Source organism: Eptesicus fuscus, chromosome 24 (genome assembly GCF_027574615.1).
Source record: "Eptesicus fuscus isolate TK198812 chromosome 24, DD_ASM_mEF_20220401, whole genome shotgun sequence".
Lineage (NCBI taxonomy): Eukaryota > Metazoa > Chordata > Mammalia > Chiroptera > Vespertilionidae > Eptesicus > Eptesicus fuscus.
In genome coordinates, this window is record NC_072496.1 from 2,349,885 (window position 1) to 2,374,632 (window position 24,748).

Sequence of the window (24,748 nt, forward strand, 5' to 3'; positions counted from 1 at the left end):
GAACCTGCCGGGCTCCTTGGCATTCTGTCCTCTGGGCTGCGGAGTGGAAATGCATGTCCCCCCGCTGCTGTAGGAAGACTTGCCAAAGTACCAGGCTGTCCAGCCCCTAAAGGTTGTTTTTTGAATTCTGTGACCGTGATCTTTAAAACAAACATGATCACAACGGGTATTGTTACGTTAAGGCAGCAATGGCTTTGTGAATTAGTTTTGGAAGTGCACCGTGAGTTCAATATTGTGAGTATCAACCACAATTATGCACAAAAAAAACAAAACAAAAAACAAAGCAAAACATACAAGTCTGTGCACAACAGGAATTTCCTGCTTCTCCAAAATGCACAGAATATCTAAAAAAGTAGACATATTTAGTTGTGATAGAACAAAAACCCCCTTAAGTTACATAAAATTAAATACCTGTCTAAACTGAAGTATAAGGGTATGCGAGAAAATGATACACAGAGAGAAAATTCTATTGGGGTCCCTTCTCCTCGTATTAGTATTTTAACCTTTAAATCTTAAACTATTACTGTGGAATGATACACTTCATAGCTGCCTAGGTGCGTGAGCTACATAAACCATAAATATATGCATGTGTGATACACATATATGCAGTCTTTTATGTCATTAGCATGGACGCTGTTTCATTCTAGCAATCCCGGCGGTAAGCAGCTCTGTGAAAAAACAAGTCACTGATCTGCTATTGACACGTGGGCCTGGAACTAGGACCTGCCCGAGAATTAGCTGTCGGTTCCCGTAAATGATGAGCGTGAACCCTGCAAAGGTCACCCTTGTCAGCGTGTCGGGTCTCTGTAAACAGTGGAAGCTGGGAGTTCACACGGCACGTGGCCTAAGCCCTCCGTGCCTGCCCGTCTCCCCCGCTCCAGCCCCGAGGAGAGGCAGGATTGAGTAAAGACTGGACGAGATTGACCCCTGGCTGGTTTCCTGCTGTTAAAAACTGTTAGTAAACCCACAGACGAGAGGGATCCCCACGCAGTGTTCTCTTTGCTGCTCTTTCTCCCAAGTCCCCGCGTCTGCTGTCAAGTTGAAAACAAAGGCTTTGTAATATTTTTTGAATGTAATATTTTTGTGTCGGTATTTGATCCTTAATTTGCCTCATTGTTTTGTGTGCTTATCTATCTATCTATCTATCTATCTACCTACCTACCTACCTACCTATCTATCTATCTATCTATCTATCTATCTATCTATCTACCTATCTATCATCTATCTACCTATTTATCATCTATCTATCTATCTATCTATCTATCTATCTATCTATCATCTATCTATCATCTATCTATCATCTATCTATCTATCATCTATCTATCTATCTATCTATCTATCTATCTATCTATCTACCTATCTATCTATCTATCTATCTATCTATGCAGGGGCTGGAATACAAAGAACAAAATTGCCACTGAATTCAATGGAGTGTTATGTGCATTTTACTGAGCACTAGCGCATGATAACCAAACGGAGAAGTTAATATTACATTTAATTTTCAGTTGAGAAGCAGGAAGTTTAAAAAGCTTAAGTAATTGACCTAAGTTAGCATTAATCAGGTTATAAGTTAAATGCTTGGTTATTCATTGATGATATTAGTAGTAGTAGTATTATAAAGGGGAAGTCAAAATCATTCACTTCAGATATAGACTGGAGTGCATATACAGTACAATGCTTGGCCCTAATAAACCATCAGGAAATGTGTTTGTATGAATAAATATGACTTACTTTTACGATATCACGTTACTCATTATGGCATATTTAAGTAACATTTTAACACCTATTGGTTTTAAATCAAACATTTTTTTCTTATTTGGAATTTGCAGGTATTTTTTACAATAGAGGGACTATAGGAAAATTATATTTACTTGCCATGTTTCATTTCAAAGTCAACCAATGAATCTGAGTAACCTTTATGCCTATTAACTAAACAACGTGTTAAGTAGAGCATGGTGTGATACTGGTTTATTTTTTTCTTTCTTAAATTGCAGTAGATTATATTACTTTCAATTGGAATTTCTGCCATGCCCAGGATATAGGATAATCAACAAAAATATCATTATAATTAGATATACACTAAAACCAAGTATTTTAAGTAAGCTTTAAAAAACATGTTATTGCCCAGTCACAAAATAATATTAAATCCCATTAGTATAAGATTTAAAGGTAAGAGAGTGTTTACTAATATCCACCAGCTATGATTATTTATTCTTAAATTCTACATGACTGAGTTCTTCTGCTACTTTCAATTCAGGATATAACTTAAATAGTTTAACTTGGTGTTTGACTGAAAAAAAAATGTGTTTCTGTTTAAGACAAGACAAAATAGGATATTTTGATTATGAATGTGCATGCGAGTCTTTCTGGGATTTAGTTTATCAGAAAATCTGTGCACATCATTAAAATCACTTCTGGGTACAAATACAAAATAGTAATTAACTGCAACTCATCAATTATGGTCAGGAATAAGAGGCAGTTTTCACTTAATAATGACTCCACGGACATCTGGGGATGGAGTGAGATAGCAATCTATATTAAAAAGGGATAATGATCATGGAATAGCTTCAGACTTGATATGGCATGTGGTCGCTTCTGCAGTTCTAGGAAAAATAGCTCATACACAAGTGACTAATGTTTATGCATGATGCAAATCGAGGGCGTTTCATTGCTACAACTGCCTTAGCCTCAAGAATTATGTGATAGAGTAGCAACAAACTGTGAATCTACTTATCCTGAGGATATACTTTTTTTTAAGGCTGCTGGTTTGTATTGCTGAGTTGTCCTACAAAGACATTTTTTGGGGGTCTGTTTTTAAAAAATATATATTTGTATTGATTTCAGAGAGGAAGGGAGAGAGAGAGAGAGATAGAAACATCAGTGATGAGAGAGAATCATGGATCGGCTGCCTCCTGCACTCCTCACACTGGGGAATCAAGCCTGCAACCTGGGCATGTGCCCTGACCAGGAATCCAACCGTGACCTCCTGGTTCCTAGGCTGATGCTCAACCACTGAGCCACGCCGGCTGGGCCTGAAGATATACATTTTACTTCAAACTAATAGCATATCTGGTGAAGGTAGGAAAAAAACCTTAAACATTATATTTTCTTAAGGAAAAATGTACAATGGGGAGAAACAGTGGGCTCAATGCAACGTTTTCACTTTCATGCGCGTCTGTGTCTTCAGCATCTGTGGAATCCAGCATCTGGAGCGGATAGGGAAGAAGCTCAACCTCTTCGACTCCCTTTACTTCTGCATCGTGACCTTTTCGACCGTGGGCTTTGGGGATGTCACCCCCGAAACCTGGTCCTCCAAGCTCTTTGTCGTGGCTATGATCTGTGTCGCCCTTGTGGTTCTACCCATACAGGTAAGTGTCACCATGAAGGACTTTCTGTGTAAGTGTGTGACGTCTTATACAATCAAGTCTCCGTGTTTAGTAAAAACTGTACAGGTGTTTATTAATCTAATACGTTGATGGATGCTCTTCTTATCTGTAGCCAATTAGCTAACACCGGCTCAGAATAGCCTTTTGACATTAAATTAGAAACTGAGAGTTTTCCCCCCTTCATGCACAACTCAGAGCCCACATCTCATTTCAGTTCTTCAAGATGTTTCTTTGATGTACAGGGCATTTATCTGCACTAATGACAGGATCGTAGGATGACACTGTTTTCAATCAGAGAACGAGAGATCAAGAAAACAAACTTGTGAAGGGTTGGTTTCTCTTGATTCTCGACATCATCTAAAAGCCAAACATCATAAGGAATAAAAATTGATTACATATGTAGAGTGTCCTTCCCAAATGTAGACACACTTTGAATAATTATTCATTCCAATGGGTTAGGTCTGAAAAGAAAAAAAAAACACACATCTATTGAGCTATCAGCTGTTAAAGTGTGGATACATTTCTGGGGACTCCCTGGATTTGGCAACTAAAATAAAACCTGAAGAGAATATATAACTATTATGCAGCATTTGAGGACTGGATAAGGTTCTTGCAAAGGGACAGAGATTTATAAAAGGAGACGTCAGATAAATAGATACAACCTCTTACTCTCTCCTACAATGAGCTTTGGGTGGGGGGGTTAGAAACGGGAAATAGGAAATACACATGGAACTTGTACATTCCATTACAAAGCTTGGCCACGGTGTCTCTAAATACACTTTAGGTAGGTCCAGAAATGATCTTCCTACTCCTCTCCAATCATGCTTGCCTTCCTTCCTGACGTCCCTCCCAACACCCTCCACTTCCCCTACATGCCAGCTACTATCCAACCGTGGCCTCCTGTGTTGTGTGGTTAGGGTATCCCATTGCATGAGATACGGGGTGAACTTGACAGAGAATGTGGAGGAAATGCCAATGAGACTTTTCCCTTTGACTCAGCCCATGACAGACATATCATGGCTTCATGCTCTATTGGACATAAACCAGAGGCACTCACCTCCTATAGGCCTGTCACGATTAGCCGCCTCGATAGCAATCGTATGAAAAGTATGTTGTTGAAGGGAACACATAATTTGGATCTGGATGAGTTCCATCTAAGAAATTGAGGACAGCCCTAACCGGTTTGGCTCAGTGGATAGAGCGTCAGCCTGCAGACTGAAGGGTCCCAGGTTCGATTCCGGTGAAGGGCATGTACCTGGGTTGCAGGCACATCCCCAGAGGGAGGTGTGCAGGAGGCAGCTGATCGATGTTTCTAACTCTCTATCCCTCTCTCTTCCTCTCTGTGAAAAATCAATAAAATATATTTTTTTAAAAAAGAAAAAGAAATTGAGGACACCTAACCAACAGTGGGTGGGCTGCATGATTTTTCCTTTCACGTCCCGTGTTTTTCCTTCCCCTGTGAACAATGCGTTCCAGTTTGAACAGCTGGCCTACTTGTGGATGGAGAGACAAAAGTCGGGTGGGAACTACAGTCGGCACAGAGCTCAAACGGAGAAGCATGTTGTCCTGTGTGTCAGCTCACTGAAGATCGACTTACTGATGGACTTTTTAAACGAATTCTACGCCCACCCGAGACTACAGGTACATTTCAGTTCTGTTCTGCATGCGGCGGGAGCCTACCTGCGAACAGATTGCCGACGTCCGTCACCGGCTGGTGCACCCTGCCTTCCGGAGGACTTGTTTTAGGCGCTCCAATTTAGAAGGTGTAAAGGAAGAACTACAAATATAGCCGGGAACACAGGGAAAAAAAATGTGGAAGGAATACACGGTATTTTAGTTTGCTTCTGCATCTACACTAAAAGACAGATGGGATTATGTTAGTGCTACAAGGCAAGGTTTTCTTTGAACTAGCGTGATTGATATTTTTCTTCCCTGGATAATGCAGAAGTGATATTTTTATGGAACAGTGAAACGGAACACAAAGTATAATAAAAACAATGAACAAATCATTTCAATGCCATCTGCTCACTTGAACCTGTCAGTGTTATCAAGTGTCGCTGATGGAAACATGGAAAACGGGAAGTTCTGATTTTTTCTTTTGTTTCCTGGAGCGTAACTAGGTCCTATTCATAGGAGCCATAAGTGACCAAAAATCAGACAATAACTCGTTGAACTAAGAACGTGAAATCAGAAAAACCTCTTCATTTGTCTATGCAGATAAAGCACTCTGATGTTCACTTCTACTTGGCACAGTCCTGGGCCAATGTCAAGTTCAGTAATCTTTGCTGCTTAAAGATTTAGTTCCATCTAAACAGCAAAGAACTGCCTGAATGTCTTGTTTCCCTTCAATAAATTTGTGTCAAAAGGTTGGACCGTTCTGAGATCCAAACAGTACTGAGTAGATCTAATGACCTCTCCCTGAAATAAAGATTTTTTTCATGAATAATTGTACTTTTGAAATACAATTCTTATATATAAAAGTCTTATTTATTGGTGATAGCTAATTTATACAATAAATTCTTTTGGTTTTATATAAATTAATTTGAGTTTTTTGGAGAAACTCTCTATTTGTTGGGGTTTTTTATTTTCATATTAAATAATTTCAGGTTTGCTCATTATAACCTATAAAGAAAATCTATTTGGGGGGAAATTCTGATCCCTGGTAATTTATTGGTATTATCCTAATATCAATATGGAGAATTCTTAACACTCTAAAAAATTTTACTAGGTAAATTTTAGAGTGATAAAATGATGAGTTTCCCAGAGAATTGTAATCCCTACAAATCAGTTGTTTTAAAGCATTTCATCATGAATAGTACCTTTATATTTTCTTCAAAGGACTACTATTTTGAAATATTTTGATCTCAAACTCGTTAATTACTTTGTCAGTATTTTCAATATTTTTACAAATCCTTATCCATTCAACTATCAGAAAATTTTCAATATTATCCGTTCACAACAGTGCCAAACGATAGAAATCCCCATCACAGTTTTTATCCTAAAAGTAAATATTTGAAGTCTGAATGGACACGTACGCACTTTGGCCTGCCATGCTTTGTATTGTTTTAGAATCAGCCTAAACCGGAACACTTAAGAGGCCGGAAATGTGTGCTGAGTATAAGCATCTTCTCTTCCTGGTTACTAGTAAGATTGAAAAAGATCAGGATGAATGCGTGGATTTAGGAGACTTATACACCTGAGCTCTTTGATTTCAGTCCTGTGTGATGTGGCACATGCCCCGGTGTTAAGATGCAAGCTTTCATGGATGAGCTAGCACTCATTCCTAGTTGGTCATTTTTGGGGGTGCTCTTAGACATTTGGTGTGCCTGTGCTGTATGACCAAGGGCATTTTTGCTTCTACCCCATCGCCCCCCTCGTCGTTCTGAACAGGATTATTACGTGGTGATTCTATGCCCCACGGAAATGGACGTGCAGGTCCGGAGGGTGCTGCAGATCCCCATGTGGTCGCAGAGAGTCATCTACCTTCAAGGCTCCGCCCTGAAAGACCAGGATCTGCTGAGAGCGAAGTAGGTAGCCCTCCCTCCCTCCCTCCCCATCATTTCCCACCTGCGGGGCTTCAGATTTCTCTCCTCCAGTTTGTAGCCATGTTCAGTGTTGCAAGACAAGTTTGAGTATTTTTTAAAAAATATATATTTTATTGATTTTTTACAGAGAGGAAGAGAGAGGGATAGAGAGTTAGAAACATCGATGCGAGAGAAACATCGATCAGCTGCCTCTTGCACAACCCCTACTGGGGATGTGCCCACAACCTAGGTACATGCCCTTGACCGGAATCGAACCTGGGACCTTTCAGTCCGCAGGCCGACGCTCTATCCACTGAGCCAAACCGGTGGACAAGTTTGAATATTTTTGAAGACAGAGTTTTGCCTTAGTCCCGCCGCTGGCCAAACGCAAAGCTAAAAAAATACAAGATTAATGTGTTTGCTCCTGTTTCTCGGGGCAAAGATGGTCAGCAGACTGTTCACACAGCACAATGAGTGTGGGTGGTTGATTATCTCAGGTGTCAGGGATGGGCTGGTGTCCAGACTCACCCTTAGACTAATCTCCAAATCCCTAACAAGGTGTTTATTCTGTGAGGAAAAATCTTAGGCTGAATATTATGTGACACGACAGTTCGAGTCAGCGTTTAACTTTGAACGAGTTTGTATTATGCACTGGGCAGAGGACGACCGTGAAGAAAGCAGAGGAGAGTCCTAGCAGAGGTGGCTCTGTTTGGTGTTTTCTGTTGCTTTTCAAGTTTTAAATACATCCTCCTACTTACCCCGGAATTGTAAGGATGTGTTTATCAAAACCAGTTTTTACCAGAGGTGAATTCACGTGGACAAGAGTTAGGTTCCTACAACATCTTATCAACGTGATAGCAAAAGGACATGGAACGAAACCAGGTTATTCAAGGACATGCTGTATATGAAAAAATACATAATTACTAGAGGCCCGATGCATGAAATTCGTGCAAGAGTAGGCCTTCGTGGCCCTGGCTACCTCGCGCCCCGCGGCCCCGTCCCTCCCCACCCTGCCCACTAGTCATTCCAGAAGATCATTCCGGAAGGTCGTTCCACCATCCAGTCTAATTAGCATATTAGCTTTTTAATATATAGGATAGGATTGCAGAGAATAAAATGTGACTTTTCCTCTTACGTCTCTCATTATAAACTGTTGAGTTACAGAGCCAATTCCACAGTTACTTTATTCACCGTCAAATACGGTCATGATCTTGAAACCCAGAGGTTTCACTGAGGGATGCTCAGAGTTTTCTCATTTAGTTTGTGTGCATTGGCGAAAACATCGACATTCTACTTTTCAGACGATACGTAAGTGGCTATTTCGGTGTGTGGTCATTTCGCTTTTCTGTCTGCTTCTAGGATGGACGATGCGGAGGCCTGCTTCATTCTGAGCAGCCGCTGTGAGGTGGACAGGACGTCCTCTGTAAGTTTCTAAAATCCCTGCCAGTCATTCTTTCTTTTCACCTTAGATTTTTTAAAAATCTGATTATTTTAAATCCTAGTGACATCACAATTTCCCTAAAAAAAAGCCAATACCTCAAAGCTATCTTTACTCGAATGTAAGTTTAGTTGGATCATTACCAGTGTCAACAAAAGTGTTTTTGATTTTGTTTGTACTAATACTTGGGTTTTCTGTTGATCAGACTGAAATGCATCATATATTCTCGAACTAGACCATTTTTGCATTACCTATTCCCAGTGATCAATCTTTTATGCTGCTTCCCACCCCAACCCCCCCAAACTTTCAAAGTCAGCTGGATATTACAGGTATCTGTTACCATTCATGACATCTTTTTGATAACTAGTTATTGGACATTTGCTAATTGCACTAACTATTCTATCCTATGTTGATCTATTTATTAACATATTCAGATGAAGTTTACACATCTTAATTCATTTAACTTCAAATATACATGAGGTTCATTGATATAATTCTTTTTTAAAATATTTTTTTATTGATGTCAGAGAAGAAGGGAGAGAGAGATAGAAACATCAATGTTGAGAGAGAATCATCAATTGGCTGCCTCCTGCACGCCTCCCCACTGGGGATTGAGCCCACAAGTTGGGCATGTGCCCTTGACCAGAATCGAACCTGGGACCCTTCACTCCACATGCCAACGCTCTATCCACTGAGCCAAACCTTCTAGGGCTGATATAATTCTTTGTTATCTTTCTTAGACCTGAGCATTCAGCAACTCTCCGCTAGACAGCTCCCCAGTGGCCCCATTCACCCCCAGATTAAAGTCCTTTGCCATCTCAACCACAGCCTGGCTGACTTTTGCACCCTTTGCCTACAAGGTTATGAAGGCTACGATGTCACTAGACGACAGGACTTTTCAGCTCCGTTACAACCTGATGGGACCACCACTGTATATGTGGGCCATCATTGGCACGTGACTGTCTTATACGTTCCCCGACGTATTTCACGCCCTTGCGGTTTTGATCTTTCCAGGACCACCAGACGATCTTGAGAGCGTGGGCTGTCAAAGACTTTGCTCCCAACTGCCCTTTGTACGTGCAGATACTGAAGCCCGAGAATAAATTCCACATCAAATTCGCCGGTAAGTTGAGTCTCCAAGGAGACCCTGTGCGTGTCCGCAGGCTCCCGCGGTGATAGGGACGGGGATGCCCGTGGAGGGAGCGACGCCCTGGGATATTCGTGTCTCTGCAGGACCGGAGGGTTTCCCTTTGTCAGCATCTGCTTCACGAGATAATGTGTTCACCTTAAACGGTGCCAAGATCATGTGTCGGGGCGAGGCTTTCCTTTGTTATGTAGCTTGGTGATTTTTGGCAGCTGAGGTTTCTGGATACTTGTTATGCCTGAACAGATGAGCAGGGATCGTTTGTGCTGCATACAGACACAGGATCCACATGTTATATCTGTTCGTTGATACTTACATTTACACCGAGATAGACAGTGCCTGACTATGGGTTACTTAATACGCACATACATTTACCACTTAATTTGGGGGTAGATTTCGCCAACAGTTCTAGAGAGAGAGACACATGAGTTTTTTAGACGTGAGGTTTTTTATGGAGTCACTGTTTTTACAATAATTATTCTCATGCGATTATATTTTGTTATAACCTAAATAGGAAAATGGTATTTTACCTTTGTCTTCGATGCTTCTTTAGGAACTAATTTTGATCAAGGCAATAATATACATTTTTTTTCTTCTTCATTCTTATGTTATTATTTATTAATTATTTTGTTATTTCCTTTTTTAAAATTTACTGAACTTATCGGGGTGACACTGGTTAGCAAAAATCATATAGGTTTCAGGGGTACAGTTCTATAACACATCATCTGTATACTGTGTGTTCTCCACCCAAGGTCAAGTCTCCTTCCATCACCCTTTATCTCCCCTTTACCCTCTCCTCCCTCCCCCACCCCCTCTTCCTTTTGGTAATCACCAGTCAGTTGTCTGTCTATGAGGTTCGTTTGTTTGTTTTTGCTTAATCCCTTCACCTTTTCCCCCTGCCCTCCAAGCCCCTAACCTCTGACAGCCATCAGTCTGTTCTCTGTATCCATGAATCTGTATAACTTGTTGGTTTTATAGTATACTAGAGGCCCAGTGCACAAAATTCATGCATGGCTAGGGTCCCTAGGCCTGGCCGGCGATCAGGGCTGGTCAGGTTCCCCACCTCCTCCTTCCCTTGCTCCCTCAGCGCCCCACCGCTGCCGCTGGTCTCCCGTGTTGCCCCCTGGTGGCCAGTGCACGTCATAGCAAGTGATCGAACGCCTTAGGGGACAATTTGCATATTAGCCTTTTATTATATAAAGGATTCCACCTGGATAGTCTAAAGCCTCAAAGCCATTAAAATGTAAATCATGTTGACGGTGGGAGCAAAATGCATTTCCTTCAGCTGCTCACATATCTTACAATGCTTACCACATATACTATTTCAATGAAAAATTATAAACACTTTTAAACGCTCACAAGAAAGCCATGAAATTATTGCTATCGGATTTGCTCTGTCTTTTATCTTTGAGCTTTGTGACAAATGACTTTTTTTTTTTCTAAAAATGTACAGCATGCAACTTCAACCAATGGCTCTCGGCTTTGGCTGCATTTTAGTCTCTTTGGAAGATTTTTTTTTTTTAAGTACTAATTCAGGAGACTCTTGATTTAAATGGTTAGAGTTGGTGCCAGGGTTTCTTTAAGCCTGTTTCCTAAATTGCAAATTAAAGAAATAATAGCATCTCCTTTGTAGAAGATTTTGTAAGATTAAAGTAATCCATCTATTTCCCGTTACACATGCAATTAGCATTCAGGAGAACGCCAATGTTTTATCCGAAACACCTTGGCAACTAAGCTGCCGTGTCATTATTATTATTTGGCTAAGGGAATATTTTTGCAAATTTTTCATCATGCTGAAGATGACTTGCTATGAGAAGATTTTCAGGAAGGCAGTAATGAGGTAGCACTAAAAATAAAGATTTTATTCTGAGCGCCACCACTTAAGATTTAGCTGGGCAAAAAAGTCAGTATTCTGAGACCCTTTCCCCCTCCTGCTAAATGGCCATAATATATATGATGCCTCTATTTCATTGGTTGGGATTAGCAGTAAGGATGAAACAAATAATATCTGACACATGCTAGGTGTTTACTAGGTGGATATTAAATTCATTGCGATTTTTAAAATGTTATAACTAAAAATCAGAACAGACTTGAGTTTCCCCTCCTTTCTTTGCAACCCGTTGATCTACCTGCTCACAACAGCGAGGTCAAAATCACTGAAATCGTTCACGCCTGCCAACAGGAAATGACAGAGATCGTGTGCATTGCTTCTCTTGCACATTCTCCTTTAGCCGTTATTTTGACAAACTCATTGAAACGACTGGAATATTTAAAAATTCTATCCCCAATAGTGTATCTCAGCGTTCCTTGCTTACGGCATCGGCTGGAATTTCTTCTCAGCTGTATTCTTTTGTGGCTGAGATGAGATGATCTCAGAGGGGCTCTTTTTCTATTATGAGAAGAGGAAAGCGTGCTGGTTTCCTTAAAATGCCACAAGAGCAGATTAGGGTGATGTGTGAGACTCTTTAATGAAAAGCTTGGAGTGAACTTAGCAAAAGAAACTGTGCTCTCCAGTTAGCCAGCTGAGTCTGAAAGAAGTTCGCTCTCTGCCTCCTACTTGGATAAAATTACCCCCAAAATCAGTGATAGATGAATCTATATGTTGTGAGTAAATTAATTGCTAAATTTAGGTTAGCAGTCTCTTCTCACCACCCCCTCCCCAAGTAAAGTGTGTCATCTGTGAGTATTCAATTATCTTTTTATCAACAAATTTTCTTTCCACAACTGTGTCCTCTGAAAAGCTCCCGTTTCATTTGAACAGATGTACGCAGATGTTAAAATCAAATTGGTCCATGTGCCCCTACAAGCAGGAGGAAAGAATGTAAAAAAAAAAAAACAAGTTGCAAAGGAGTGTACATTTTTTTCACGGATTTTATTTCCCATGCTTTGATTCTAGTATTTCATAGGCAACAGGATGTGAATTATAGTTCATGAATGAAGGGGAGAATAGTAGAGTGTTGACTGAATGTGATATTTCCGATTTCTTGACTAAAACATGCCCGGAAGAATGAATCATTATTGTAGAATAGTAGGAGTTAGTTTGGGAAATTAAAAAAAAAAAAATCAGTTGCAATAAAGTAAAAAGGAGAGGCAGAAGTAAATACTTTTTAACATTAATCACTGCAATAGTGTATAAAGATTTTTCTGATAGTGAGTAGTCATCATTACCATTATAAGAACAGTATTGTCTAAAACCCACATACATATACACACAGGTGTGCACACACACACACACACATATCCTGGAGAAATGGTTGCTGAAAAATGAAGATCTTGCCTCAGTTTAGCCACCGTCTACTTTGTACTCTTAACACCGCACATTCTAATGCCTCACTTTTTCCTGCCCAAGAAAGAGAGTGGAGAAATATTTCCAAGTGATATAAATATTGGAAGTGATCTTAGCTGTTTCTAAATAACATATGTGTGTGCAAGGCTTGCCTTTCACCAGATGGTGAGGTGTGAGTTTTTCCTGCTGAATGATTTCTTCATTTCCCATACAACACCCACATAGACATTTCAAACTCCATCCTCACAATTAATTCTCACTTAACATGTTAATATAACAAGAAGAGCCACTGGTGCCAAGTTCATATTTAAGTCACCAAGCTATTCTGTTGCCCGGCCAGCATGGGTCAGTGGTTGAGTGTCGACCTATGAACCAGGAGGTCATGGTTCGATTCCCGGTCAGGGCACATGCCCGGGTTGTGGGCTCCATCCCCAGTGTGGGGCGTGCAAGAGGCGGCCGATCCATGAGTCTCTCTCATCATTGATGTTTCTATCTCTCTCTCCCTCTCCCTTCCTCTCTGAAATCAATAAAATATATTAAAAAAAAATAATTAATAAATCATCAAGCTATTCTTATAATAAATCTTAGGGACTGAAATGGAAGACTCAGCACTAGCTACCTCCTTTCTTCCTCTTGAGAATGTCAGCTCATCAGCTTCCAATAAGGAATGAATTCAAGGCAGTTTAAGAAGTGGGAGGGCCCTGTCCACTTACGTCCATAAAAATGCCAAGATTCTCCTACCTCTCTGATTTTATTTTTTTAAATACTTGTACGCTTTCTTCACCTTTCAACGAACACATTCTGAATTATTCTTACAATCTGTGTTGAAGCATCACCCCCCTGGGGAGGCTTTCTTGATGCCCGCAGGCCGGAAAGGCACCTGCGTCTGCAGGGTCTGCACTATTCCCTGAGAACGTCCATTGCAGCACGTTCGCTCCCCCTAAGCCTGCTCCCCACCTTTCAAAGCCCCCGCCGAGTCAGGGACTCAAATCATTTTCGTGCAGCTACGTGTTTTTCGTGTGTGATGGACAAATAACAAAATTGATTTCAAGGTCAAGCGTGGCTGCCTTCCTCCCAGACTCCCTCATTAAGGGATGGGTGTTTGGGGAACAGGGGCGTTGTGTATTTCCGGTCATCAGTTCCATTTCGTGACTGGACTGTGTGTCCGACTGGTAGCAAGGGGTAACCCTGAAAGAGGCTTCCGGCGGGGAAACCCTGTAGAACATCACGTATTTTAATGCGCTTGGTTCACCAGCTTTGGCATTTTGTAGAGTTCTTTGTAGGCAGTTAGAACCTAAATTAATAATGGATTTTGGGTAGTTATTTCTGAACATCTGATTTCTTATCTGAAAGTTGTTTAACAAGATATATGTCATTGAGGTAAATTTTACATATATATATAAAGGTAAATTTTACATATATATTTATATATATATACAAACACACACACACACATATATACACACACACACATATATATACACAGATATATATATATATAAATTATACAGATATATATATATACACACACACATACATATAGCCATAAATATATGTAAATATATATAGTGAAGTTTAAGAATATTTATATATACATATACATATAAATATACATACACATATATATGCATCATTTAACATAAAAGGAAAAATATTGCTTGGTATTATGATGATGTTACTATTAAGATGATTCAATAACTACATCATTAACTCTCAGAATATTAATACCTATCAGGAACTACTAAGGAAAGAACACTTTAGGTTAGAACCTAATAACAATAGACTTCTGAGGAAAATTATTTTTCATAAAAGATTAAGACTGCTGTTTTTCTGAGATGTATAAAAGGAGATTAATGATATTAAAACTGTTGCTCTAGAATTCAGGAAAAAAAAAAAACAACCCCTTTGGAGCATTTAATTAGTTTGACACATTGAAAAACATTACAGCATTCAAACAGTATAAGGACTCGAGTGATCTGAAACACAGAAAATTGCTTCGTATCCTCAGTGTTATTGAGCTGACATACATCTGTTTGGGGCATGTGGCCCGCCTCTGACTGGGTTGCATTCTATGTGTTTAATAAGCATTCCTCCAGTTAGATCTTGTGAGACTAAATGATTTATCAAGGCTTTCTTACGTCTGTTCTCAGCCAGTTAGCGGATGCAAAGCTCACAACCTGAGAACAGGCCAACGTCTCTGATGCAAACACAACACGTTCACCCTTTGGGCGTTTTACTGATGGGAGCAACAGGATTGCACCGGAACTCGACTGTTAGAGATGATCTATTTTCCTCTAAGATAAAGAAGCAATTTTGGTAGACAGCAGCCCACTCAGGCTTATAAACAGAGTCTAGTCAGCCAACACTATCTGAGAGGTTTTATAACACCAATTGTTCAGTCGGTCTCTATAACCGAACTTTCCCCCATGAAATAAAAACAGAAACAATCCATTTTAAACACTGGCCCTGCTCTGCACTGCTGTTTAAAGATCTTTTGATTTTTCTGTAAATCAACACCCAGGACAGGGTTGGTTTAGTGCACCTTCCACTGCTGTTCGCTGCCTTCCGAGGGCTGTTACCTAGCAACTGCATGGTAGAAGCTTCCAGTGCTTTCAATCACCCAGGAGCTCAGAAAACGCTGGGAGGCCGACTTAAAAAATAAAATAAAATCTGACTTTCTCGAATGTAATTAACAATTTTATTTTCCATAAAGCTGGAGGGACTTGGAAAAGACGTTACTCATATCTCCCTATAAGCGTGCATCCTTAATTATAATTGCTTATCTTAAAAGCTGTGAAATGAAAAATAATAAAAACGACAATAAAAAAGAAACCAAGGATCTCACGCAATCCTACTGTTTTAAAAGCCCTCTCTCTCGTTCCTGCGTGACAATATAGACGTGGGCTGAGCAGGATCACCCCCTCAAGGTGGCCTCACCCTCCAAGTGCCCCCAAGTCTAGCCCTTCCTATGTTTTTTATCGTTGAATTTCGATAGCCACTTGGACCCTGGCGTCTTTTGAGTTTATGACTTTAGGTCTTGCGGTCAAAGTACAACGCAAAATTCAATGTGTTTCAGCATTCATTGTTACTGATTGGTATTTTAGTTGTTTGGCACAAAATCTATTCCTTATATGTTAAGCAAATATTGCCAACACCTCTTAATTTTTTCTTTTTAATCCTCACCTGAGGATGTTTCTCCATTGATTTTTAGAGAGAGTGGAAGGGAGGGGGGAAAGACAGAGAGAGAAACATCGATGTGAGAGAGACCCATTGATTGACTGCCTCCAACTGGGGTTCGTGCCCTTGACTGGAATGGAACCTGAGACTCTTCAGTCTGCGGGCCGACACTCTATCCACTGAGCCAACACCTCTTTGAATAATTACTTTCCCAGTCTTGATGCTGTGTGACTGTGACTTGGCTCAATCGATACTGTTTTCAGTCAGTACTATTTTATTTCATACAGTTGAGTTGTCAGAACTAAAGGAGACTTTGAACAGTCTCTGGTTTATTGTCCAGGCTAACCCTCTAACCTACCTGCCTCTCACCCATCGTACAGATGAGGCAGAGGAAAACGAAATACTTTGCCGAAGGCTTTAACAACAATTATTTCTTTAAAGACAGAACTGGGGTTAGACACCTCCCCTTCCCTCTCAATCACTAACTCATAGTCTAGTACTCTCTTTTTAAAAAATTTTATTTTTCACTTATGGTTTACATTCAACATTATTTTGTAGTAGAGGCCTGGTGCACAAATTCGTGCATGGGTGGGGTCCCTCAGCCTGGCTGGTGGGAGGTTGGCCAGCCATGGGAGGTTGGCTGTGAGAGCCCACTGACCACCAGCAGGCAGCTCCTGCATTGAGCGTCTGCCCCCTAGTGGTCAGTGCGCATCATAGCAACCAGTCGACCAGTCATTTGGTCACTTAGTCTTTTATATATATAGATTAGTTTCAAGGTAATACAGCACAGTAGTTAGACAATCATATACTTTACAAAGTGGGCCCCCTGATATTTCCAGTACCCACCTAGAACCACACACAGTTATCACAATATTATTGACTCTGTTCCCTATGCTGTAGTACTTTCTCTTAAGAAACATTTTTTTCCTGGGAATAAAATTACACAGGTAAAAAAAAAAAAAATCTCGAAAACGTGTGTGTTTTTTTATGGAAACTTTAGTAATTTAATTCATTGTCTTATTTTTCATATTATTTTAAAATATTACCACCCCAAGGTAAATTATTCTAATTTACCTATTTTATTTCAAACAGATCATGTTGTTTGTGAAGAAGAGTTTAAATACGCCATGTTAGCTTTAAACTGTATATGCCCAGCAACATCTACACTTATCACACTACTGGTTCATACCTCTAGAGGGCAGTAAGTATATTTTTTCTTTAAGATAATGCATTTTAAATTATATTTAAAAAATAAGTGCAGTTATGTGATTTAGAAATATAGCAAGCCAAGGTATACAGCTAGATATGTACCTATATTGTATTTGTGTGTTATCTTCGTCTGATGGAGAGACAGATGGATAGACAGACAGACAAATATAGACCCGTTAAGGGGTCCAAGACATACAGGAAATCGACAGTGACTGGCTGTCTCTTCTAACGAATCTTGAGATAATCTGTTTCATCCTAAATCCTAAGTGGTCTACATCATTTGTTACCCCTAGGATTAGGGCATGGTTTCTAATTTCCAGATGAATACTTAACAAATAAAACATTCAAGAACAAGATGATGACAATCACTAGTATAAAATCTTAAAGCCATTTTTTTCTATGTGAAGTAAGTTTTTAGTCTTGAAGCTATCTTTACAAAATTGACCTCTAAATAAAAATATTCAATTAGAATAGAATGATGACAAAGTAGTAGAGAAGATGAGCTAACACGGTATAAAAGAAACCACTTTTTATATGCATTTCCAGGCAGATGGGAAGATGTTGTGTTGGAACGCGCTGTTCTCATTTACTTGGAGAGAGTTTCGTAAAACACAGAGACTGCTTTTGACTTGGGTGATCAAGAAATATGTACTCGGGGAATACAGCCACCACTCTGACTTAAGGAGACAAGTGTCCCACTGCATTTCATACCGTTTCATAGTCTTTATTTGGGATTTTAGACCAAAATTTGATTTTCTAAGTCAATCTCACTGTGGTCTCTTGCGGTTATGATGATTGAAATGAAGTTAATGGATAGATATTTAAGTGAAGTGCCCATTAAAACAAACCAAGGAAAAGGAAAATTTCTTTCTTGGGATATAACACTAGATGGTATGAATTAAGTGAAAAATAGTAAATGCCCTGGCGGTATTCTTAAGCAAGTTTTATTCTTTTCTTGTATCAGGTATCTGCTCTATGGAGACAATAGGAGTTTCCCAGAAACAATTTTATTAGAGTTTGGAAATGGAAATATTTTTCTCCTGTACATTTACAAACCTTTCATCTATTGATGGAAAGGATGGAACAGGGTCATGAATGAAATTGGTTTTTTTGTTGATGAAAGTACTCAGCAGGGTTAAGAAATAAAATAAGATACTGGAAAGTACAACACCAATTAAGTGAATATTCCTGGAACTCATCACATGGATTCATTGTTTTGCCATACCATCTTTGTCACAGAATCATAGGACTTCCAAGCAAATATCTAGACCAGCTTCCCTGTTTTGAAAACAATAAAATGAGAGCCATTGATGCTAACACACATTATTATTCTGAGACTGGCTAAACTACCTTGTCTTACCCGTAAATATTTATTGTCACACAATATTGTCTGGTAAACAAATTGCACCTGACACTAAGTTAAAAAATAATCCCAGTAACCCTTAAAATAGGACTTCCCATTATACCCTAATGAATTTTGCCTTATTAAAATAATATTGAAGACATTATTATCACATAACTAAGGATTTCCCATGATTAAGATTGACCTGCAAAATCTTAAAATACACCAATAATTTAAAAAAAAAACACTTATTTCACAACTAAGTGTCACAGAAATGCTATAGTTGACCAGAATAACTTTCTTTATAGAAGTTTTATTGAGATAGACTTCACACATTCTACAATTCACCCATTTTAGGTCTACAATCTAGTGTTGTTTTTTGTTTTGTTTTTTTTAGTAGTCATAGAACTGTGCAGCCATCACCACTGTCTAACTCTTGAATAATTTCATCACCCCATAAAGAAGCCCTCTACGTTTTAGCAGCCTCTACATTTTCTCCCAACTCTTACTAATTTACTCTGTCTCTGTAGATTTTCCTATTTTAGACACTGCATATTGCATATAGATGGAATAATATAATATGTGTGTGTGTGTGTGTGTGTGTGTGTGTGTGTTTTGTCCAGCTTCTTTCACTTGGCATAATGTTTTCAAGGTATGTTAATATTGTAATATTGTACTAATTATTCCTTTTTATGACTAAACTAGAGGTCCAGTGCATGAAAATTCATGCACTGGAGGGGGGAATCCCTCAGCCCGGCCTGCCCCCTCTCACAGTCTGGGAGCCCTCAGGGGTGGGAGGTAACCTGGCAATCAGGGGAAGGCGACGCCCCACACACCTCTGCTGCTGCCACTGCAGGCAGCGCAAACCTTGGCTGGTCCTTGTTACCTGTACCTTGGGCCGGCCCTGGGTGGCTGGGGGGCTGAGGGGACTGCGGGATTCCAGAGGCAGGCGCGCAGGGTGGGCCCACCTGCTGCCCCAGCGGGGCCGAGGGGACTGGGCACCGCCATCGTGTGGCTGTGGGAACCCCCATCTTTGAGGGCGTGGCAGTCAATTAGCATATTCCCTCCTTATTGGCGGTGGGCACCGCCATCTTTGTGAGGGTGTGACGGTTCATTAGCATATCCCCTCTTTATTAGATAGGATAATATTCCATTATAAGAATAGGTCACCTTTTATTTTTTTATCCATCAGAGGATGGATATTTGGGTTGTTTCTAGCATTGTAAATAAGGCTGCTCTTAACATTCATGTGAAAATTTTTATGTGGACATATGCTTTCATTTCTTTTGGGTCTATCTTAGGAGTGGAATTGATGGGACATGTGGTAACTCTGTTTAGTCTTTTTTAGGAACTGCCAGAATTTTCCCCGAAGAGACTGTAACATTATGTATCCTCACCAGCAGTGTATAAAGGGTTCAAGCTCTTCACACCCTCAGGAACACTTGTTATTATCCAACTTTTGTATCGTAACCATCCCAGTGGATGAAATGTAGTGTGCCCCTGTGCTTCTGATTTGCGTTTCACTGATGGCTAATAACACTGAGCATCTTTTCATGTGCTTCTTGGCCATCTGTATGTCTCGTTTGTAGAAAAACCTATTCAGGTCCTTTGGTCATTTTTTTAATTGGGTTATTTGTCTTTAATTATTGAGTGTAATAGTGTTAATCTGCTTTTTATATATTTTAAATACAAGTACCTTATCAGATATATACCATCAGTTGAATAGAAATAGTCAACCCAACAGAAAAGCACTTAATTCAACATGTTTAATGTATTTATTAAGAATATTGTTTGACTAAAGTAATTTATGTCAAGTCTTCTGTATTTTGCTTCAATTGAAGATATAGTTGAGATTTATTTATTAAGAGAATATGTTTGAAATTTTGCCCTTGAGCTTCAGTGGAAATTAGAAAGCTCCAAGGTTGACTTAATAATAAGAGAACTGGCAAGCTGAATTAAATAGTTCAATGGGGGGGGGGGAAATGTTGACAACACTACGAAATGCTTTATGCAAGGATTATCAAACCTTTAATTGAAAACAAAGCTTACAACAATATTCAAACTTGTCCATTAAAAAGGAGAGATAATAATACTATTAAAACTTTATCCTCTAATAAATGGTGACTGAGTAAAAATAGTTGAGAGTCACAAGCAATTGTGTACTCTAGTAGTTGATACAATGTGAAAAAAAAAAAGAAGCTAAGATTTTAGGATCCAACACGCATAGAAATAAATATAATACAAAACCTAAAATGGTGTAATTAAAAATATATTTTTTAAATAAAGTGCTATGCAGATTTTAGGTATTTCAAGAAAATCGTAAGTGTGAGTTCTGAGACAACTGAGATGGATAAAGCAATGAGGAGATGGAGAGCAAAGGCTCAGATCTTTTAGAGATACACCCGTCCCAGGCCAGAGGAATAATGGAATTCCTGCTTCAGAGCTAGAATTAGACTTACTCAACCACCACCATCCTTTCCTTACTTCTCTTCTTCTAGCCAGTGGAAATGTGGACACAGATGGAAACCCCCCCCCCCCCCCATTAAGGATGCATTGCCCACCTCCGGATTTTTATGTAAGAGGGGTATTAATGTTAAAAAATTGTGTCTTGGATTTTGGCGTCTCTACAACAACTTAGCCGGTACCCTGGCTGCTCCAAGCTCCAAGGCTGGTTAACACTCTTCTGATCTTACGTTTCCTTTTCCTATTTTTAACATATTCATTCTAGTTCTAGTTGGTCTATAAATCATAAAGTAACTCTGAGCTGATTTCAAGTAACTGTGCCCCTTTGAGACATTACCCTGTATGTTAGCACGTGACCGGCTTTCCCTTCACTTACTTTATTACGTGTGTGTGCGCTCCACGCTCTTGGCAGTGGTCTTTCTTGTTGCTAATTGAATTAGCATTTTGATTTATTGGGAAATCTTGTTAGAAAGATGAATGTTAAGTTTATTGTTTGGACACAAATTACTGTAGGATGGTGAACATGGACCATGATTTTTGGGCAAGGGGATGTCTAATGATCAGGCCAGTTAACAGACATGAAACTGTCCCATCTTGATGACATTTCATCCTTAGGAAAATTTTATTTTATTTTTCTTTCAGTTAGTCTCATATTTTTTTCATTAGTCCCATCTGAGAGGTGATATTTTTGGTCACAGTGATAATTAATGGAGGGGGAAAAAAAAAGAGAGAATTGATAAGAAAAATATTGCCAAGGTACAATTTATAGAACTTGACCACTGATTGGATATGAATGGGGAAAAGAGGGAAAAAAACAAACAAATATTTTCACCCTGAGTCTGGACAGTGGGGAATTAAGTATACAACACGTGGTTTGGCAGAAAAGGGAGTGTGGCTGTGGAAATATCTGCTTTCTAATGCAAATGAGTGAAGGTGGCCTCGTTGCTTTTCTCAGCTCCTGGGGACGAATGAGGGCATTCAGGTCACCATGGAGGCCACAGGACATATACTGGGATTTAGAAGAAATGACAACTTAACACGCTTCCCTGGGAAAGTATTACTTTTAGGAAACAGAGGGAAGAAAAGGAAGGCAAACACAGCGCAGCACAATGGGATGTAAAGGTGTAAGGGTTTGTAAGGAGACCTGGGGAGCTAATGAGATAGGCAGCTTGAGGTTGAAGGAACCGGAGCAGACAGTTAGTAGGTCACTGGTCCCCGGGGAGTTCAGAGAAGTTCATTTGGAGGAAGGATGAATGGGCCGCGCCAGCACAGCCAAGGGTTCGGCGAGCCTGCCGGGGGGCAGCGGAGGATTGAAGAAAAGACAAAGAGAATAAGCTGGGTCTAGGTGGATCTCCTGTGCCTGGCTGAGGCCACAGAGAAAGATCCAGACGGCAAGCTGAGCCTTTATTTTATAGCCAGAGGTAAACAAGGTAGTGGTCACCATAGGTACAATGTTCTTGTGAGTTTCACTTGTTTTGGCAGCACTTGCTGCACCTCCCACAGCCCATTAGCTACCCAGGAAAGATCTAGGGAGCAGTCACAAGATCAAGCTTAATTATGCTAAGAGGGCTGTGCCCTCTAAGCTGGGACTTGTTTGCGGCTTTGCCAGCAGGTCAGCCCGAGGCTTAACCCTATAACCGCTCCCTATAGATGAACAAAAGCAGAGATGCCCTGAAAATGAACCGGGTGGAGACCACCACCTCCTTAGGTTTGTCCACAAAGATAAGAAAAATAGCCCTGGCCGGTTTGGCTCAGTGGATTAGAGCATTGGCCTGTGAACTGAAGGGTCCCGGGTTTGATTCCCTTCAAGGGCACATGCCCGGGTTTTGGGCTCAATCCCCAGTAGGGGGCGTGCTGGAGGCAGCTGATCATGACTCTCATCATTGATGTTTTTTTTCTCTCTCTCCCTCTCACTTCCTCTCTGAAACCAATAAAAATATATTTTTAAAAAATAGTGAACACTCTATTGGACTGAAATGTCAAGGAAAGCTTTCCCTGTGTATGTTTTCAGGTGTGAGAGCTTAGGGCAGTGGTCAGCAAACTGCGTCTCGCGAGCCACATGCGGCTCTTTGGCCCCTTGAGTGTGGCTCTTCCACAAAATACCACGGCCTGGGCGAGTCTATTTTGAAGAAGTGGCGTTAGAAGAAGTTGAAGTTTAAAAAATTTGGCTCTCCAAAGAAATTTCAATCATTGTCCTGTTGATATTTGGCTCTGTTGACTGATGAGTTTGCCGACCACTGACATACATGAATACCTCCATTCCTGGGTTGTTTCCTTCGCTTGGGAAATGCTTTCATTCTCAAACCAAATGCTCAGTGTTTGTAAAATGCTGGGGAGGGTCTTGTTTAACTCTCTCTCATGAGATTGTGTGCACTTGAACGTAAGTGAAACTTAGGCTTTCTGAAATCGTTGTTTCTCCAGAGATTAACAGTTTTGTGAAATCTGCATCCCCAGTAGAAACATATTAAGTCAAAATGCGGTGTAATTAATTTGCCCAATGCTGGATCTGTTATTTCCTGCCCTTGCTGCACTTGTGTTCCAGGGCAGAATTTATAGTGCTTTGAGATGGGTAGTATTTTTCCAGAAAAATAAAATTACATACTCAAGTAAGATTGGGAAATGCTAGTTAAACATGACATTTTTCATGGCTTGGGTTATTTTTCTTTTCTTGTTTTGTTTACTTTTTTAGTTGAACTAGTTTCAGACTTAGAGAAAAGTTACAAAAAAAAGAACATACCCTTTCCATATAAATGACCGAATGTTCACATCTTATTTACATAACCGCAGCATACTGATCCAAATGAGGAACTGTTATTGATTCAATGATCGGCCTAATTAGAATTTTATTTGTTTTCTCATTCATTTCTAGCCCCGGATTTGCCCAAGGTCTTTCCTCGGGGCGCCTCCATTCGGGTGTCTCTTTCTGTGTCTCAATTCGTCTTGGGAAGCTGGTCAGAGTAGATCAGGGCTCCCCCCAAGCACTTCATGTAACTGAATCATGCTTGAAGGGCCCTGTCTCCAGATACAGTCACCTCTGAGGTCCGGGGAGTTGAGACTGCAACCTAGGAATTTGGGGGTGTGGTTGGGGGATGGGCTCTGCCTGTAACAGCTGTGGAGGGTGGGGACACCAGGTTTTATGGGGTCACATCTCCCAGTGTTTATTGTTCCCACAGTGCCGATAGTTCTGCGGATCCACAGAAGCCTGCTTCTTTGATCATGGAAAAGAGAAAAGATGGGGGTTGTCCCTCTACTCCTGGTGGTCCTGTCTCCATTTCTCCCACCCACAAAGACCACACAAGACAAAATACGCCCTCATCGCTGGAGGCCTGAATGGGGATAATCACAAGAAAAGAGAAAACATACCTCCGAAAGTTACTCTTGTTGTCATTATTTCTTTTAAAAGATGTTTTTATTGATTTCAGAGAGACGAAGGGAGAGAGAGAGAAAACATCAGTGATGAGAGAAAATCATCCATCAGCTGCCTCCTGCAAGCCCCCTACTGGGGATGGAGCCCACAACCCGGGCATGTGCCCTGTCCAGGAATTGAACTTTGACCTCCTGGTTCATAGGTCAACACTCAACCACTGAGCCACACCAGCTGGGCTTATTATTTCTTTTTTATATAAGCTAACAGGCACTGAATGTCTGCATGGAAAGCCATTTTATTAGGTGCATCCGCAGTCCCTCTGACTACCTGGGAAATGCTTTTCTAGGCACACCTATTAATGAACAACTGGAACAGTATCCTCGCTTTCGAGAATATTCTGAGAAATCCGGAT

At 40.2% G+C, this 24,748-nt stretch overlaps 1 protein-coding gene across 4 annotated transcripts in view; it reads left to right on the top strand.

Moving 5' to 3' along the window:
• The window catches only part of KCNT2 (potassium sodium-activated channel subfamily T member 2), a 134,223-nt gene that overhangs the window by 76,937 nt on the left and 32,538 nt on the right, over positions 1 to 24,748 (top strand). For all 4 annotated transcript variants that reach the window (XM_054712970.1, XM_008158613.3, XM_008158614.3 and 1 more), the window contains exons 9-14: positions 3,188 to 3,368; positions 4,863 to 5,027; positions 6,777 to 6,913; positions 8,270 to 8,333; positions 9,363 to 9,471; positions 17,048 to 17,156. In XM_054712970.1, the coding sequence (XP_054568945.1) occupies positions 3,188 to 3,368; positions 4,863 to 5,027; positions 6,777 to 6,913; positions 8,270 to 8,333; positions 9,363 to 9,471; positions 17,048 to 17,156 (765 nt within the window). The remainder of the gene's footprint in view (positions 1 to 3,187; positions 3,369 to 4,862; positions 5,028 to 6,776; positions 6,914 to 8,269; positions 8,334 to 9,362; positions 9,472 to 17,047; positions 17,157 to 24,748) is intronic.